Below are 19,094 nucleotides of genomic sequence, written 5' to 3'. Positions count from 1 at the left end.
AGCACTTAGACTTACAAAGTTCCATAGTAACCTATGGAACTTTGTAAGTCTAAGTGCTTTGAAAATAAGCCTCAATGTGTTAATTATAAAAAGGAAAATTTTCAATAACAATACAGAGCCCAATATTCAGCCCATGTATGTGGCTAGCAAGCCTTTGGAGTCAGTATGTGTGTGTATGGTGGTGGTGGGGAAATCAGAATGTGGGAATTCAATGACCTCACACATCTTCTTATGTGGGTCCTGGGCAATATTCAGTGGGACCTATGTAAGATCTCGGCTGAATATCTGCTGAGACCCGCATAAGTTCCATAGACTATGACACATCTGGTGTTACCCGAATATTCAATGCCAGTACCAGGACATGGCCCAACATTTTATATCTGGATCTAATTTAGCCGGTGAAAAAATGCTGACTACTACCAGCTGAATACTGACTCATTAGTATGCACTAAATTGATTTAACATGCACTGATGCACTAAGTAACACACATTAAGGGCCCTGTTTACTAAGTCATGCTGTAGGTGCTAACATTTTTAGCATGCACTAAAAATTAGCACACGCTAACACTAGAGACACTCACAGGAATATATGGGTGTCTCTAGTATTAGCGTGTGCTAAAAATGCTAGCGTGTCTTAGTAAACAAGGCCCCATGTTCATTAATGAATAATAACAAATCTTTATGGAGATAAATATGCGAAATGAACCCAAGCACATACCCAAAAATCAGGAAAAATTTGGAAAATGACAAAAATAAACCAAACTTTTTTTGTTTGTGCACATTCCAAAAACACAAGCAAAAAAAGTTTGGACTCATTCAGGGCCCTGTCTCTAGCATTAGCGCATGCTAATTTTTAGCGAGTGCTAAAACGTTAGCACACCTATAGTGCAGCTTAGTAAACAGGGCCCTTAGTTTCAAATGAAACAAATGGACACACATTCTGATGAAACCAAAAATCATTCATTACCATTTGTTTTACTGCCACTACAGTCCAAGGGAACTGTTCAGTTCATTTTCCCTTCAACAAAAGTTATTAGAAGTTGAAAAAAAAAATCAGCACAGCATCCCCAAGTTGGGTACCCTTGGAGATTGGACCTTGAAGCTAGAGGACCCACAGGTTTCAGAGCACCTGTGGTAGGGCATTCCCAACCTGGGCACCTAGACCAGAGCCTCCCAAGCCTGGTGTCTCACTACATGGAGGCCCCTGACCACAAAACCCCCAAAGCACTTAAACCTCCTCTCTTCATGGACCAAAAATTTACCTGGCCCTGGCAAAACATTTTCCCTGGTTCTCTTTATCCGTGATCATCTTTGCAAATTGAGGGAATTTTGGCTATTATTAATAACACAGAGGTGGAATGACTAATACTACCTTAAGTACTTTGAGGACAATTTCCAAGTTATTTTACTGAGGCAATAAAACAGTTGCCCAGGTAAAATCAACTGTACAAAATTCCACTGCAAAACACGAATACTTTTACTTGCAGAGGAGGAAGAAAAGTAGTTTTACCTGAGGAATAAAGCTGTGGGATTTGGTTGGGCACAGGTAGCAGATAGCCTGTTTTATGGGCGTAAAGTCCCGGGATACAAAAGTACCCATATTACCAATTTTAAAATTTGCCCCCTTGAAGAAAAACATTTTTAAGCAATTTATCTAGGTGAACTGGCTATTTAACTGCCCTCACTATGGTCTGACTAAAAGCATGCATGAAGTACGGATCCTTGTCTTTGGAAGGAATATTTTCACATCTACACAACCTGCTTTCCAGCAACAATGTGCTAGAAGAGGAGGTGCAAACCTTTGTATGCATGGGCAATTTTGAAAATTAGGTCCAAGACTTTGCACCATGGGAGGCAATGCAACAAATTGCCTCTTAAATATGCAGCTCAGGTCTTTAGCAACTGAGCTTTAATTACCTGAATAGAAGTCTCTTGAATTTCAGAAGTTTTTTCTTTGACCTGCAAAGACAACAAGAGAGGGTTGAATTAAAATTTTATGTTTGTTAGCTAATTAGAAATGCAGAATATCAAGTATAATAAATTTAAAAAAGAAGAGATTTAAAACATTCAAAACAAACCATCCTGCTGCTGCCCATCACCTCTTCGCTAAAGCCAAGGCTTGGTACCAAATGCTTGGAGGGTGGCCAATGTAACGCCGATTTTTAAAAAAGGTTCCAGGGGAGATCTGGGAAATTATAGACCGCTGAGTCTGACGTCGGTGCCGGGGAAAATGGTAGAGGCTATTATTAAAAACAAAATTACAGAGCACAACCAAGGACATGGATTACTGATAGCAAGTCAGCACGGCTTTAGTGTGGGGAAATCTTGCCTGACCAATTTACTTCAATTTTTTGAAGGAGTACACAAACATGTGGATAAAGGGGAGCTGATTGATATTGTGTATCTGGATTTTCAAAAGGCGTTTGATAAGGTACCTCATGAAAGGTTACAGAGGAAATTGGAGGGTCATGGGATAGGAGGAAATGCCCTATTGTGGATTAAAAACTGGTTGAAGGATAGGAAACAGAGAGTGGGGTTAAATGGGCAGTATTCACAATGGAGAAGGGTAGTTAGTGGGGTTCCTCAGGGGTCTGTGCTAGGACCGCTGCTTTTTAATATATTTATAAATGATTTAGAGATGGGAGTACCAGCGAGGTAATTAAATTTGTTGATGACACAAAGTTATTCAAAGTCGTAAACTTGCAACAGGATTGTGAAAAATTACAAAAGGACCTTACAAGACTGGAAGACTGGGCAGCTAAATAGCAGATGACGTTTAATGTGAACAAGTGCAAGGTGATGCATGTGGGAAAAAAGAACCTGAATTATAGCTATGTTATGCAGGGTTCCACGTTAGGAGTTACGGACAAAGAAAGGGATCTGGGTGTCGTCGTTGATAATACACTGAAACCTTCTGCTCAGTGTGCTGCTGCTGTGGCTAGGGAAGCGAATAGAATGTTGGGTATAATTAGGAAAGGTATAGAGAACAGGTGTGAGTGTTATAATGCCGTTGTATTGCTCCGTGGTGCGACCGCACCTTGAGTATTGTGTTCAATTCTGGTCGCCGCAGGGATGGGACGAAAGAAGAAAGACTAAGGAGGCTGGGGCTTTTCAGCTTGGAGAAGAGACGGCTGAGGGGAGACATGATAGAGGTATATAAAATAATGAATGGAGTGGAACAGGTGGATGTGAAGCGTCTGTTCACACTTTCCAAAAAATACTAGGACTAGGGGGCATGAGATGAAACTACAGTGTAGTAAATTTAAAACAAATAGGAGAAAATTTGTCTTCACCCAACGCATAATTAAACTCTGGAATTTGTTGCCGGAGAACGTAGTGAAGGCGGTTGGCTTGGCAAAGTTTAAAAAGGGGTTGGACGGTTTCCTAAAGGATAAGTCCATAGGCCGCTACTAAATAGACTTGGGAAAAATCCACAATTTCGGGAATAACATAAAAAATGTTTGTATGTTTGGGTAGCTTGCCAGGTGCCCTTGACCTGGATTGGCTGCTATCGGGGACAGGATGCTGGGCTCGATGGACCTTACTCAAGGTCTTTTCCCAGTATGGCATTACTTATGTACTTATCACTGTCTTTTTTTAAGTCTTCCTAGAATTGCTGGTATTCAATCTCTAACATGTGGTATCACAACCATGCCACCCTACGTGGTGGTGTTTACAGATGGATCCTGCTGTGAGTTCATGGAACTCAGAGATTTTTCCCCTTTTCTCCGTTCTCCCTCCCAGAACCAGTGGCATAGTCAACAGGTGGGCCTGGGTGGGCCAGGGCCCATCCACTTAGGGCTCAGACCCACCCAACAGTAGCACATGTTTAGCGGTAGCTGGTGGAGATCCCAAGCTCTACCAGCTGAAGACTTCCCCCTGATGGTAAAGAAAACACTACTTTCCAAGATACTGGCACCTGCGCATGTTCACTTTTCAGCTCATGCCTGCTGCAGACTGCCAAGGTGGAAAGAAGCATTTTCCTGCCAGCTGAGATATCTTTTGGTGGGGTGGGGGGGGGGGGGGTGTAGAGAACATTTGGCGCCCACCCACTTCTTGCCCAGGCCCACCCAAAATCTGTTGTCTAGCTACGCCCCTGTCCAGAACTTAGCTCTCCAAAAGACTAAACTCCAATTACTCATCCCTTTTATATAGGCTGCTGCCCCTAAGTAAACAGTATAACTTCACATGTGCAGTGTAAGGAATTAAGGTACAGTCTTTTATTCAGGCTGTAAATCAAAGAGAACCTATAAAACTGCACCTGTGCAGTTTCATGCTGCAAAACAAATTCTTTTAGGGCATGCTTCTTCTGTGTATTTGAACTAGGAAGATTTCTCCCTTCCCCTACCTAGGGGCCAATGCAGAAAGCTACTGTGGGGAGAAACATGCAATAGGTCTACATGCATGTTACCAGGCACACAATGCAGAAAGGAGTTCATTACAAAAGTTAACTTGCATGGTAGATACTGGCACACAGCATGTTAAAATGAATGGTTTATGAGGCTATTGGTTATGCTGCCTGAAGAAGAGAACTGCTGCAGAAGACTAAGGCCCAGACGCACTAAACCTTAACGACCCTTTTAACAACCCTTTACTGACCCTTAAGGAACCGTAGCATGCATCAAAGGCCATTTTCCAACGAAGCTAGCAGCTAACGAAACAGAATGCAAACGAGAAACTACCATTGAAATGTGGACAATTCGGAATGCACTAACCATACCGACGATTGCAACAAATCATCTACCGTCTGAAATTTAACGTGAGCTCAGACCTGTCGTTAAGGCCTGAGCTGTCATCTCCCCACTGGCCCCTGCACCATAAAAATCATGTTTAAAAAGAAAAGTGAGCTCCCTGCTTCCCTCTGCCTAAAATAAAAATGAAACTAACATCAAAAAAGGATCAGGAGGGGGCAAAGGCGCTCATCAGGAGCGTCCTGTACAGACAGCCTTGCCCCCACCCCCGTCTGACATAAGTAACCTACGTAGGTTACTTACGTCAGACGGGGGCGGACCCAGGAGGAGAGAGATGCAAACGAAGACTGGGCGAAGGCATCAGCTGAGCTGTTCTTCTTGCTTGTGCAGGTGACAGGCGCTGCACGGGCCCCGTAGGAGGGGGGCCCGGTGGAGGGGGGGAATGGCAGCGACGACCCCAGGAGGGGGCAGGGCACAGGGCAGAGGATTCGGGAGGCGGGGCTGGGAAAGAGAGGAAGGGAGGGGGGCCGGGACAGCCTTTTTAGGTAACTTACGTCAATGGAGGGCGGGCCCAGGAACAACAGACTGACGTCGGAGGAGGGAGAAGCAATTGGCGATCAGATGTTTTATCCTGTGCAGCGCCTCCACATACAGGTGACAGGCGCTGCACGGGACGGTAATGCGGAGGGGGGTCCGGTGGAGGGTGGGAGCGGCGGCGACGATCCCAGGGGGGCGGGGCACAGGGCGGAGGATGGCGGGAGGAGGAGCCCTGGAGCAAGGGACAGGAAACACAGGGAGGGAGGGGGACCAGGGATGATAAAATGTGGAGATTTGTTTTCATTAAAACCGGCTGAAGCGGGGAACAGTGGTGATTTGGGGGGGGGGGGGGCAAGGGCGCCCATACAGGACGCTCCTGACGAGCGCCTTTGCCTCCTCCCGATCTATTTGAATTTTTTTTTGGTTTCGGTTAGTGCAGGGGGAAGTGGGGAACTACCGGTTTGTGTTTTATATAACTTTTTTTGTTTTTACTTGCCAGCTTGCATTTTTAAGGTGCAGGAGGGAGCGGGGAGATGACAGCTCAGGCCTGAGCGATAGGTCTGAGATCTCGCTAAATTTCTCACGTTAAATGATTCGTTAGAATCGTCGGTATGGTTAGTGCACTTCGAATTGTCCACATTTCAATGGTAGTTTCTGGTTTGCATTCCATTTTCGTTATCTGCTAGCAGCTTCAGAAAAAGGCCTATAATGCATGCAACGGTGGCAAATTTTGTCGTTAAAGGGCCGTTAAAGCCTTCCCTGGGCTGCTAGATTTTGAATTTAAACATCATACATGAATCCTTCCTTCAAAACAGAAGGTTAAACAAAGTCCATGCCCATCTGGTTTGGGGCTTTTGGTAAAAGGAAAAGTTAAAGAAAAGAGGGTTATCAGACAAAACTCCCTCCTTGACTTATACCCCAAATTGTGCACTTCGTTCCATTGGTGCCAGTAATCTAGTCTTGCCTCCTCCAAAATGGGCACACTATGAGTCAACCACAAAGTCCGCATTTATTTTCCTGGCCCTAAAGCTATGAACAATCTGCCCCCACTTATTAGGGCAGAACTCTCCATTGCCAAATGAGTCAAACCTAAAAACTCACTTTTTTTCAATTGGCATTAGGATATTCTCTCAGTATGACTGGTTAGGCCAGTGCAGACAGAGACAATGGTTGTATATTTTTGTATGATTGATTGATTTCTTTGATATGTTTGATGTATGTATGTAATTACTATCCTACTGACTATGGGGTTCTTTTTCTGATAGTTTTTATTGATTTATGTTTTATTGTAAACCTCCATGACCTGTCTTTCCAGTATCCGAGATTTTCCTCTTTCAGTCTCACAGAGGAATGCTTAAGAAAAGGGTTATCAAACAAAATTCCCACCTTGCTGTCTGTCCTCATCATATTCCTTCTCCCTTTAACTGTAAAGGTTTCTACTGCCTCTAGATCTGAGAATTCAGGGTGTGACTGACATCTGCTTCCTCCCTTCTAGAGGTCTCTGATGTAGTGCTTGTTGAGCTAGGGAGAGCTTTCAACCCCACTCTTCTCCTTCCTTGCTGGGGCAGCTGATGAGCTCTCCTGCTCATCTGACCGAGAGATAGGCTAAAGACTACACTGTAATCTGCTTAGAATAGTCGAAAAGAGCGGGTAAAATATGTTTTAAATAAATCTCCCAGAAGGCTTTCACATTTCTTTTGACTGCTTCCTAATCCAACCTCTTGAGACCTACCTTGCTTCCCCTTCCCCTACTCCCAAGAATCAGACCTATAATGGCTACAGTGCTTCTCCCAAATTGGGACTGCACCTGTTCCAGGTAATAAGTGGCTTATTAAAGGTTCTCCTGCTTCTTACTTTAGAATGCAGATGCTCACTGGTGTTTCCAGAGGAACTAGTCATTATCTTTCCCTTCTTCTGAGCTCCTAACCTACTGTGTGGGACACAGTAGGGTTTTAGCAGGATTCCTTTTTCTTAGCAGGTGTTGGAAATTTAGATATAGACTATGGTTGAGAGAGGAAATACTTGCTTTTTTAACTTTAGGATACCAACTACATACCATGCTGAGATGCTGTGCTTCCAGGAGCTTGAACTTTATCAATTTATACAGATTTTTTACAGTTATAAATCAATGCCCTCCCATACTAGGGTTACCATATGGCTCCAGAAACTACTACTACTACTTAACATTTCTAAAGGGCTACTAGGGTTACGCAGTGCTGTACAGTTTAACAAAGAAGGACAGTCCCTGCTCAAAGGAGCTTACAATCTAAAGGACGAAATGTTAAGTTGGGGCAGTCAAGATTTCCTGAATAGAGGTATAATGGTTAGGTGCCGAATGCGACATTGAAGAGGTGGGCTTTGAGCAAGGATTTGAAGATGGGCAGGGAGGGGGCTTGGCGTATGGGCTCGGGGAGTTTATTCCAAGCATAGGGTGAGACAAGGCAGAAAGGGTGGAGCCTGGAGTTGGCGGTGGTGGAGAAGGGTACTGAGAGGAGGGATTTGTCCTGTGAGCGGAGGTTACGGGTAGGAGATGAGGGTAGAGAGGTAACGAGGAGCTGCAGATCGAGTGCATTTGTAGGTTAGTAGGAGAAGCTTGAACTGTATGCGATACCTGATCGGGAGCCGGTGAAGTGACTTGAGGAGAGGGGTGATATGAGCATAATGGTCCAGACGGAAGATAAGACGTGCAGCAGAGTTCTGAACGGATTGAAGGGGGGATAGATGGCTAAGTGGGAGGCCAGTGAGGAGTAGGTTGCAGTAGTCAAGGCGAGAGGTAATGAGAGAGTGGATGAGAGTTCGGGTGGTGTGCTCAGATAGGAAAGGGCGAATTTTGCTGATGTTATAGAGAAAGAAGCGGCAGGTCTTGGCTATCTGCTGGATATGCGCAGAGAAGGAGAGGGAGGAGTCGAAGATGACTCAGAGGTTGCGGGCAGATGAGACAGGGAGGATGAGGGTGTTATCAACTGAGATAGAGAGTGGAGGGAGAGGAGAAGTGGGTTTGGGTGAAAAGACAATAAGCTCGGTCTTGGCCATGTTCAGTTTCAGGTGGCGGTTGGTCATCCAGACAGCAATGTCGGATAAGCAGGCCAACACTTTGGCCTGGGTTTCCGCAGTGATGTCTGGTGTGGAGAGATAGAGCTGGGTGTCGTCAGCATAAAGATGATATTGGAAACCATGAGATGAGATCAGCGAGCCCAGGGAGGAGGTGTAGATTGAAAAAAGAAGGGGTCCAAGGACAGATCCCTGAGGAACTCCAACAGAGAGTGGGATGGGGGTGGAGGAAGATCCATGAGAATGTACTCTGAAGGTACGGTGGGAGAGATAAGAGGAGAACCAGGAGAGGACAGAGCCCTAGAACCCAAATGAGGACAGTGCGGCAAGAAGTAAATTGTGATTGACAGTGTCAAAAGCGGCGGACAGGTCGAGGAGGATGAGGATGGAGTAGTGACCTTTGGATTTGGCAAGGAACAGGTCATTACAGACTTTAGATAGTGCTGTTTCTGTCGAGTGTAGAGGCGAAAGCCAGATTGAAGCGGATCAAGGGTGGCATGACAGGAGAGAAAATCAAGGCAACGGCTGTGAATGGCGCGTTCAAGTATCTTGGAGAGGAGGGGTAGGAGGGAAATGGGGCGGTAGTTGGAGGGACAGGTAGGGTCTAATGATGGTTTTTTGAGGAGTGGCGTGACTACAGCATGCTTGAAGGTGTCAGGGACAGTTGCAGTGGAGAGAAAGAGGTTGAGGATATGACATGGGGGGGGGGGGGGTGACAGTAGGAGAGATGGTGTTAAGTTGGTGGGGATGGGATCAGAGGAGCAGGTGGTGCATTTAGAGGAGGAAAGAAGGTTGGAGGTTTCCTCCTCGGTGATATCAGGAAAAGAGGAGAAGGAGGCCTGGGTTGGTTGGTTGAGGGAGTGGGTTAAAGGATGAAGAGGAGGAGGTGGCTTGGTGGTGAATTCGAGGTTGATCTTCTGCACCTTGTCGTGGAAGTAGTCAGCCAGTGATTGAGTAGAGAGTGAAAGGGGGGTGGGAGCGGAGGGCACTTTGAGGAGGGAGTTAAGGGTAGCGAAGAGACGACGAGGGTTAGAGCTGAGAGAATTAGTCAATTGGGTGTAATAGTCCTGTTTGGCAAGGAATAGGGAGGACTGGAAGGAGGATAGCATGAATTTATAATGAATGAAATTGGTATGGGTGCGAGATTTCCTCCAGAGGCCTTCAGCCGATCGGGCACAGGAGCGAAGGTATCGTATTCAAGGGGTCAGCCAGGGCTGGGGATTAGTACGCCTTGTGGGACGGGAGATGGATGGTGCAAGGGTGTCCAGAGCAGAGGAGAGGGTGGCATTGTAAGCAGAGACAGCCTTGTCGACAGACTCGGAGGACATGATGGAAGGGAGGAGATTAGAGATACTAGAGGATAAGGTGGGAGGGTCGATAGCCTGGAGATTCCTGGAAGTAGTGGTTAGTGTTAGGCGGGACTGAGGGGGAGGGTGATGAAGTGTGAAGATGATCAGGTGATGGTCTGAGAGAGGAAGGGCTGAGGCACAGAAATTGGAGGGTGAGCAGGTAGAGGAGAGGACGAAGTCAAGGCAATGGCCAGTTTGGTGAGTATGGATGGTGGAGCTCAGTTGGAGGTTGAAGGAGGAGGTCAGAGTGAGGAACTGAGAAGTGTAAGAGTCAGATGGGTCATCAGCGTGTATGTTAAAGTCTCCAAGAATGAGGGACGGGGATGAGGGTTCAAGAAAAATGGAGAGCCAGGCATCGAAGTCAGTAAGGAAGGAAGAGAGGGACTTAACAGGGGGGCGGTAAATGACTGCAACTCTGAGTGGCAGCGGGTAGAATAGACGGATGGAGTGAACTTCAAAGGATGAGAAGCAATGAGACTGACGTAGGAGGAGGGGTTGAAAACTACAAGAGGGCAAGAGTAGTAACCCGACGCCTCCTCCGCGGCCAACTGGGCGGGGAAAGAGGGAGAAAAGATAACCTCCATGGCATAGGGCCACAACTGAGGCAGAGTCGTCAGGGGTAAGCCAGGTTTCAGTTAGGGCGAGCAGTTGAAGGGAATGGGAGATGAAGAGATCATGGGTGAAGGAAAGTTTGTTGCAGACCGAGCGGGCATTTCACAGGGCACATGAGAAGGGGAGGGAAGAGGGGGAGAGGAGAGGAACAGAGATGAGATTGGAGACATCGCGGAATCGTTTGCATGGATAAGATGAGGATAGGTGTGGGGGACCTGGGTTGGGATTGATGTCTCCCGCGGATAGCAGGAGAAGGAGCAACAGAGTGTGGAGGAGGGTGGGGGAGGTAGGGCGACGAAGGCGACGAAGACGGGATGTGCTTAGGAGGAATGGGGAAGGGTTAATGGCAGGAAGGAGGTGTTGAAGGTTGAGAGCTAGGAAGGAGGAGGAGGACAGGAGAGATGGTGAGGTGTTGGGGGACGGGGGTGGGTAGGGTATTGCAGTAGTGAGCAGGACGGGAGAGGGCATGGATGGGCAGTGAGTTCCTGCAGTAGACAGCGGTGGGGGAGGGGGAAAAGATTAGGAAGGGACAGGGCAAGGAAGAGAATGTGTATAGGGGCCATGAGTACTGACTGAGGTGCATATGTAGTGACTGAGGTGTTAAGCAACAGGTAGGGCAGGAAAGCCGGGCTGGGGGCTTAAAACTGGAACATGTAACAACTTGGAACAGAAGGTGGGTAGGCTGGTGGGTAGGCAGGTGGTTTGACAGGCAGATTGGCAAGTAGGGAGGTAGGTAGAGGGGCTGGTAGGCGGGTAGGTAGGTTGATGGGTGGGCAAGCAGGCAGGTAAGGTTGATGGGCTGGGAGGCAGGCAGGCAGGTTGATGGGTGAGCTGGCAGGCAGGTAAAGGGCTGGCAAGCTGGCAGGTGGGGAGTCAGCTAAGTAGTCGTGCAGGCTTGAAGGCAGGCAGGTAGTTGATGGGCTGACAAGCAGGCGGGTTGGTTGATGGGCTAGCAGGCAGGCAGGTAGGTAGGGCTGACAAGCAGGCAAATTGATGGGCTGGCAAGCAGGCAGGTTGTTTGATGGGCTAGCAGGCAGGCAGGTAGGCTGGAGTAGATGCGATGTGACTGGAACAAGCTGGATGGACTGGAACAAGCTTGAACGGACGGACTGGAACAAGCTGGAGCAGATGGACTGGAACAAGCTGGAACAGACGGACTGGAACAAGCTGGAACACGCAGACTGGTTTCACAGGCAGATAGGAACAAGCTGGAACAGCTGGACTGGGGCAAGTTGGAGCAGAATACAGCGGAGCAGCAGGACTGGAACAAGCTGAACAGATGGCCTGGAACAAGCTGGAACAAGCTGGGGCGTGTTGGAGCAGAATACAGCAGAGCAGCAGGACTGGAACAAGCTGGAACAGACAGCCTGGAACAAGCAGGAATGGACGGCCTGGAACAAGCTGGAAGGGACGGACTGGAATAAGCTGGAACAGTAGACAGCAGGGCCGCAGAACCGGAACACGCTGGAACAGACGGACTGGAACAAGCAGGAACAGAAGAGAGCAGAACAGCAGGACAGGAACAAGCTGGAACAGAAGGACCGGAGGCAGAAGGACAGGGCAGCGGGGCAGCAGGGCAGAGGCGAGGACCAAAGCCAACAGGGGTCACAAGGACGCGAAAGATGGGCTTGAGGGAGAGAATCAGCACGAGGGTCTAGGGATTAGCTGGGGTGGCCGCCCGAAGCTGTTAAGGTACAGCTACGGTTCACTCCTGCTTTCCGTTTACCGTTCCCTCGTTGCGCTGCGGGTCTCCGATCCCCTCTCCCCTCGTTCACCTTGCTCCGTGCTGCACCCAGCTCACTCCTCGATTTGTCCCTTGCTCTACTCTCTCTGGGCCGATTGGATTCCTCCCTCAATGATTGGCGCCGGGAAGCCTGATCGGCGCAACAAGAGCGAGCTCTATGGACCAACAGTTGATTGGGAGGAGGGCGCCGTCGGGATGGCGGACGTCGGCGGTGCAGGCCGTACTCGTCGTTAGCTAGTGTTCAGCGGAGCAGGGTAGTTCTGTCTGGGCGATCTTCCAAAGGCGTTGGATGCAGTTACGGCCGGGCCGATGCTGAGGTCGGGGCCGAGCAACACGTGGTCCTGGGACTGTTGCGTGCAGGATGTTTCACCGGGTTCTCTTTGGTGCTCCTGGCTGGATCAGGTATTGAGAGTAATCCTCGGTTTCCCGGCTTCTTTCGCTGCAATCTCCAGCGATACCGGGCTGGTCTGTAACTGATCACGGGCTGGATCGCTGGGGGTCAGCGGAGCTGGGTGCTCCTGCGACCATCCACTCAGCGGCCATCTTGATATAAGAAAAAGGATGACAGATTGAGCCAGTCTGGGTTTTACTTCCATTGTTTTCAATGGAAGCAAAACCCAGACTGGATCAATGTGTCCTCCTTTTTCTGGAGCCATATGGTAACCTTATCCCATACCAGCTATGGACTCAGAACTGTGGCTTCCCAAAAGGCTCCATTAAATGCCCTATTCTGCCGTGTATGTAACTATTCAGCCACTCCCCCCCTTCCTGCACCCCTCCCCCCTTTGTGCCTCCAATTTTGAAAAAACAAACACTTAGGCCCCGATGCACAGAGCTGACAAGCACATGAACCAGCAAGCTCGCCAGCTCACAACACAGTGAGCAAGGTTATTCTCTATTCCTCTCCAAAGCTCAGAGGACAGAATGCCAAACAAAGGTGCTCTTTCTGCTGTAAACCCTACACCAGCTCGGAGATGGCATTAGGGTGTCTATGGTACCCAACCGGCTGGAATGTGCCAGACAGGTACGGTTCCTTACAGGCTAGGGACCGACCTGGCACAGGTTGAGGGAGCTGAAATAATATGGCTCCGGGAAGGGTTCTTTTGGGCCTGTGATTATCGGATATGAAAAAAAAAAGGTTGTAGTTGGTTTGAACAAACCAACTTTGCAAGGAGAAACAGAGGCTGCACTAGACACAAGACACATCAACAGAATGAAAGTTCTTATTACCTCCATCTTCTCTTTACTGCTGGGCAACTGGCACTTCTTTCTTCCTCCTTCCCTCCTCCCCCCTCTGGCATGCACGTAAGAGCTATGCTTAATGCACAACTCTTGAACGCATGAGCCAGGCACCATCCTCCCCCTAACTTCTAAACACTAATGTGCCTTTCCCCGACAAAGTGCCCTGTTATACAACTACCCTCAAAGTGGAGACTTCTTAAACTGGGTAGGGGGTGGGGGTGGGGAGATTGAGTATTTGTGTTATTTTCTAGCTTACTTATGCCAGCCCAGATAGATACTATACATTATTATTATTATATTACCGAGTCTATCCACTGTAATTTCTTTCTAGATAATCTGCACTAACTGCATTTTTTTAGATAAGGATTACAATGATCTGTTCATAATACTTCATTACAGTGCTTTTATAAAACATGCATAAAAGCAAATGCCAGACTATGAAAGAGAAAAGACCCAGCAGCTAAGAGAACCACCAAATGTCTTTAATTTAGGAACAAAAATAAAGTTGTCATTTATGGTTACAGCAGGGCAAAGGAAGACTAAAGAATGAATGAATGCTTACATTTAAAGGGAAGGAGTTTTCAGGACCCTCTGAGGAGGGCGTGTGCACCTGTTCAGCATGAAAAAGAAAAGAACCAGAGTTGGTAAAATGAATGGGAAAGCTTTACATGATTAAATAAGTTTCAGTCTGCAGTGTCCTCATACTGATCTAGACCCATCTTTCTTAGGATGTGAGCAGGTAATTACTATCCTAGTGAAAATAAAATTTCAGCATATAGATTATTTCTTTTCATGCCAGCTTTGGAACTTGAAATTTGAGACCACACCTGGCCAGTCCTGGAACTATGGAGGGAGACAACTCCCCCACGCCCTAGCTGGCCATAGCCTCCAGGGTAATCCTTTCTCCCTCACCTGGAGGGGGCAGCCAGCTGTCCATGTCCAAGCTATCAAACTCAGGTTATTACAGCCCCAGGCACAAAATAAGTACTTGTATATAATATGCTACCTGCTTTGATTGAAACCACAGAAAGACAGTATATCAAATTCCATCTCCTAATAAAATCCTACTGTCATATAAGTTGAAAATGTAGAGAACCATGCTAATCATCCAAACCTGCATATTGTGAAGTTTCCCAGGCTGGCAGCTACATTCCCACAGAATATTTTAAAGAAATATTGAAAAGAAGTACTATTTCTGAAGAGTTAATAGCAATGGCTTATGAAGGCACTGACCACTTGCACACATAAATGTACAGAATACCAGCATTTTCACAGGTAAGTGTACATTTACCTGCTTAAGAGGCAGCAAAGCAGCTAAGTGCTCTTCTGTAACTGTGGCATTGTATGTAAAAGCCAGGGGTGGGGGGACGTTCACATGGGCAGGACACTGGTGTGCCTTCCATTAATGCAGATTACAGAATACTGTAAGGTACGTGCATCCTTGAAACATTTAAGCACCCAGTATTACATCAGGTCTGTGGCTGGTGTAACTGCAGGCACATAAATCTAAGCCTCATTGATGCTGGGTTAATCTATTATTCTATAATGAAACCTGGGAACCCAGATGCCATTATAGAATAGGCTCTCACTGCAGAGCATTGTGGTGCCTAAAAGGAGATGCTCACTTCTAGAATTACCCCCCAGATTCTATATTTCATGCCTAAAAAATTGGCGCCATAATGAAATTTGCTCAAGTGCATTCTATAAGGTATGCCTTAATCTAGGCATACTTTATAGAATAAGCCTAAATGTCTGCGCGGTATATAGAATATGCCAAGCACTGGTCCGTAAGACTCAATTTAGTAGTGGACAGTTACACCAAGTAAAACCTGGTGTAAATGCCAACGCCTCAATTAGATGTGGACTGGGTATATTCTATAACAACACGCATAGATTCTAGAAATGTCCATGATCACCCTTTCCACACCCCCTTTTCAACTATGCAACCTAGAATTTACGCACAGGATGCTATAAAATCTGCTTAGTTTTGCGCGTAAATTCTAATTAATGCCAATGCCAATAATTGCTTGCTAACTGGCAATTATCAGCACTGATTGGCTTGTTAACCAATTAGGTTATGCTCACAGTTATGGAATACACTTCAATTTCCGTGCAGAAATCTCGGAACAAAATATAGAATCCAAGGGATAATGTGTATATTTCATTCCCAAAGGTAAATAGGTATCTGGTCAGATTCAGCAATATTGGAGACATTGGTGGAAGAGGAATAGCACACGGTTTGGCTGGTTGAGTAATGGATTGCATTTGTATTGAAGGAGAGAAAAGTAAATAAAAATATGTAAATGACTGTTCCTGTGTTACACAGGATGTATATCAGAACTAAATATATGTACCAGATACCAGAGCTGGTCTCAAGGGACCAGACTAACCCTGGGAGGGTCGACTCACCTCTGGTTGTTATTTAATTGTAAATTTAGTGTTATGGTGGGCAGTGTCAGAGAAGTAGTCCCCTCTCCAGGGTTAATGCCTTACTGTGTTTAAAACAAATGAATAGCTACAAAGACAGAGAACCCCTCTAGTTATCTTTAATCCATAGCCAAATAAAAAGAATATAGCTCTGCCCTTAGCATGCATATCACACCTCCGGATAAGCTGTGGAAGGTTCCCTAATAAAGAACTGATTGTGGACGGTCTCTGTACTGAAAGTCCTCAGGCAGGTTTCACTGCAGGTGCTACAGTAATCCTTGGCTGCCCCTGGGTCTCCCATGACAAACATCAGTTGCTGCAGAGAACCCTGAAAGGTGAAAGAAAGTTCATTATATGAGGTGGTCATCACCTATACAACACTCTGCATCAGTTACCTTGGAACAAAGTCTGACATTATTCTCTGGCATCCTGTACCAAAGGAGATATCCTCCTTATATTTATTTGTGTATATATACCTTTATATATATCCTCTCCTTGGCTAATCCCTTGCAGTAATACATAAAATCAACAGCCTCAACTACAAACATTTATCCTAGACTCTAATAAGTGGTAAGCATAGGCAGTCAGTGGCTCAGCTGAGCTTGTTGATTTTGCTGGCTCATGAGACTGGGAACTACAAGGTCAACAGGTTCTTCATGAACCTCAGGTTACTCCAACTGTCTGAGAGCTCCTTGGCTACATATTGTAGTTGGAAGGCATGGTGGGAGAGGGGATAAGGAAAATGATGGACACGGGAATAGTGGAGAGAAGGAATATGATAGATGACAAGGGTGGCCCATCAAGAAGAGTCCATATAAATACAGAAACCTAGTTTAACAGTAAGTAGGCATTAAATATTCATTTATAAGGAGGAAAAACGCCTCAAGAAGCACCTCTGCCTTAAAATAAATTGGCCGAGGGCTAGGACTTCATCATAGGCTAAAAAACCTCCTTCTTCCATACTCTCAGCTGTTTAGCAAAATACAAAACAAGGCACTGCCTTCTACATTGAAAACTTTTTTTTACTTAACTTAGGCAGGCTCGCTCTTCAGCTGGGATCGTGGTTAACAGGCCCTGTTTCGCCTTAGCTGCTTCAAACCACTGATCTCGTGCTGTCAAAAAACAGGAGAAAAACATTCTTACAACGATTTCCTTCTCATCATCTTCTCATTCATTCATGCACCTTAACTTACAATCCGTTCACTCTGCCGACGGTCGCATGAAGGGCAGTCATACTTCCAACATGGCGGCCGTATATACTCCTCATGACGTCACACGCTATTCTTAGTGACCTATCACAACTCTTCAAAACTAAAAAAAAGTGAAACCACTCAATCTTCCCATTAAGCCCAACGGGGGCTAGAGAATTTAAACGGAATATCCATTGTTGTTCTTTTCTAAGAAGCCATAACCGGGCTTCATCTTCTTGCATATCTGATCTAACCTGTTGTAGGACGATACATCTTAATGAATAAAACCCGTGGGCCATCTCTGTACAGTGGACTGCTAAAGGTGATGTAGTCTTCTTAGTAAAAATCACACTCTTATGTTCTGTCAACCTAACCAAAAACTGACGGGAAGTTTGGCCAACGTACAGTTTTTGACACGGGCATTTTATGCAATAAACTACCCCTTTAGATAAAAGAGGTGTTATACTCTGTCATCCCAAAATCATCAGATCCTCGTAGTTATGGAGGACATAAACGCTGTGGCAACTGTCAGATGTGCCCAATTATGTTAGAAGAAAGTGACATCATAGATCTATCTACAGGACACAAATTTGCTCTCTACATTAACACCACGTGTAAATCTAAAGGGGTAGTTTATTGCATAAAATGCCAGTGTCAAAAACTGTACGTTGGCCAAACTTCCCGTCAGTTTTTGGTTAGGTTGACAGAACATAAGAGTGTGATTTTTACTAAGAAGACTACATCACCTTTAGCAGTCCACTGTACAGAGATGGCCCACGGGTTTGATTCATTAAGATGTATCGTCCTGCAACAGGTTAGATCAGATATGCAAGAAGATGAAGCCCGGTTATTGCTTCTTAGAAAAGAACAATGGATATTCCGTTTAAATTCTCTAGCCCCCGTTGGGCTTAATGGGAAGACTGGATGGCTTCACTTTTTTTTTAGTTTTGAAGAGTTCTGATAGGTCACTAAGAATAACGTGTGACGTCATGAGGAGTATATACGGCCGCCATGTTGGAAGTATGACTGCCCTTCATGCGACCGTCGGCAGAGTGAACGGATTGTAAGTTAAGGTGCATGAATGAATGAGAAGATGATGAGAAGGAAATCGTTGTAAAAATGTTTTTCTCCTGTTTATTTTATAGCACGAGATCAGTGGTTTTGAAGCAGCTAAGGGAAAACAGGGCCTGTTAACCACGATCCCAGCTGAAGAGCGAGCCTGCCTAAGTTAAGTAAAAAAAGTTTTCAATGTAGAAGGCAGTGCCTTGTTTTGTATTTTGCTAAACAGCTGAGAGTATCGAAGAAGGAGGTTTTTTAGCCTATGATGAAGAAGTCCTAGCCCTCGGCCAATTTATTTTAAGGCAGAGGTGCTTCTTGAGGCGTTTTTCCTCCATAAATGAATATTTAATGCCTACTTACTGTTAAACTAGGTTTCTGTATTTATATGGACTGACTGGTAGAAACCAGTTCCCCTGTATACTTATAGCTAATCCCATCAAGAAGAGTGACATGTACCTCAATGAGAGGTTTTTCTCATAGTGCTTTCAATGTATACATTTGAAATGGTGGTGAAGGGACTGAAGCCCAAGGAAGGGCTGCTGGTCATTCTTATTCACAAGTAATGCCTTCACGTGCCTTTGTGGATGATATGTTACATATTTTAAACTAAATTATTTCAAACACTTAACACTAAACCACATACAAATCTATGGAAACAATTCAACTGTATTTAAATATCCCTCATCTGGCAGTATCTCATAAGTTAAACCTGATCACACACGTCTGCTATAAAGACAACCACCTCAACACACAACAGATTCTGCAACATTTTCAAACACTCTGTCTGATGTTTTGACAAACAAAAATTAAAGTTTTGATGTCACCTCATTAAGGCCAACACACAATGCCTCCACTTCAAAACACTATGCACAAACTTGTGCAAAAACACATTCAGAACCTTACCATACCTTAACAGCACTGACTCCCAAGACTTGGAAAGCAACAACCTTATGCATGAAGAGGCAGCACTGTAAATATTACACCATGCTCTAAAACACCAATATATTACCCACTGAAACAACTGAAAACAAACATAACTGCAACAAGATCTCTTCATGCTTCATTGCATACAATGATTTTGTATGTCTTATTGTACACTGCAAGAATGGTAGATTGTGCGGTATAAAAATTTATTAAATAAATGCTAACAGAATACCACATCTTAGATCAGTGATTCACATACTGGAATCTG

At 45.7% G+C, this 19,094-nt stretch overlaps 1 protein-coding gene across 1 annotated transcript in view; it reads right to left on the bottom strand.

The window, feature by feature from the left end:
* Positions 1–19,094, bottom strand: part of LOC115472725 (collagen alpha-1(XI) chain-like) — a 381,963-nt gene that overhangs the window by 138,869 nt on the left and 224,000 nt on the right. The window contains exons 5-7 of the mRNA XM_030207103.1: positions 15,829–15,981; positions 13,789–13,836; positions 1,918–1,959 (exon numbers count right to left, since the gene is read on the bottom strand). Of these exons, the coding sequence (XP_030062963.1) occupies positions 1,918–1,959; positions 13,789–13,836; positions 15,829–15,981 (243 nt within the window). The remainder of the gene's footprint in view (positions 1–1,917; positions 1,960–13,788; positions 13,837–15,828; positions 15,982–19,094) is intronic.

The sequence above is a fragment of the Microcaecilia unicolor genome, chromosome 6 (assembly GCF_901765095.1).
Source record: "Microcaecilia unicolor chromosome 6, aMicUni1.1, whole genome shotgun sequence".
In the NCBI taxonomy this organism is placed as follows: domain Eukaryota; kingdom Metazoa; phylum Chordata; class Amphibia; order Gymnophiona; family Siphonopidae; genus Microcaecilia; species Microcaecilia unicolor.
This window is presented reverse-complemented; position numbering and strand designations above follow the sequence as displayed.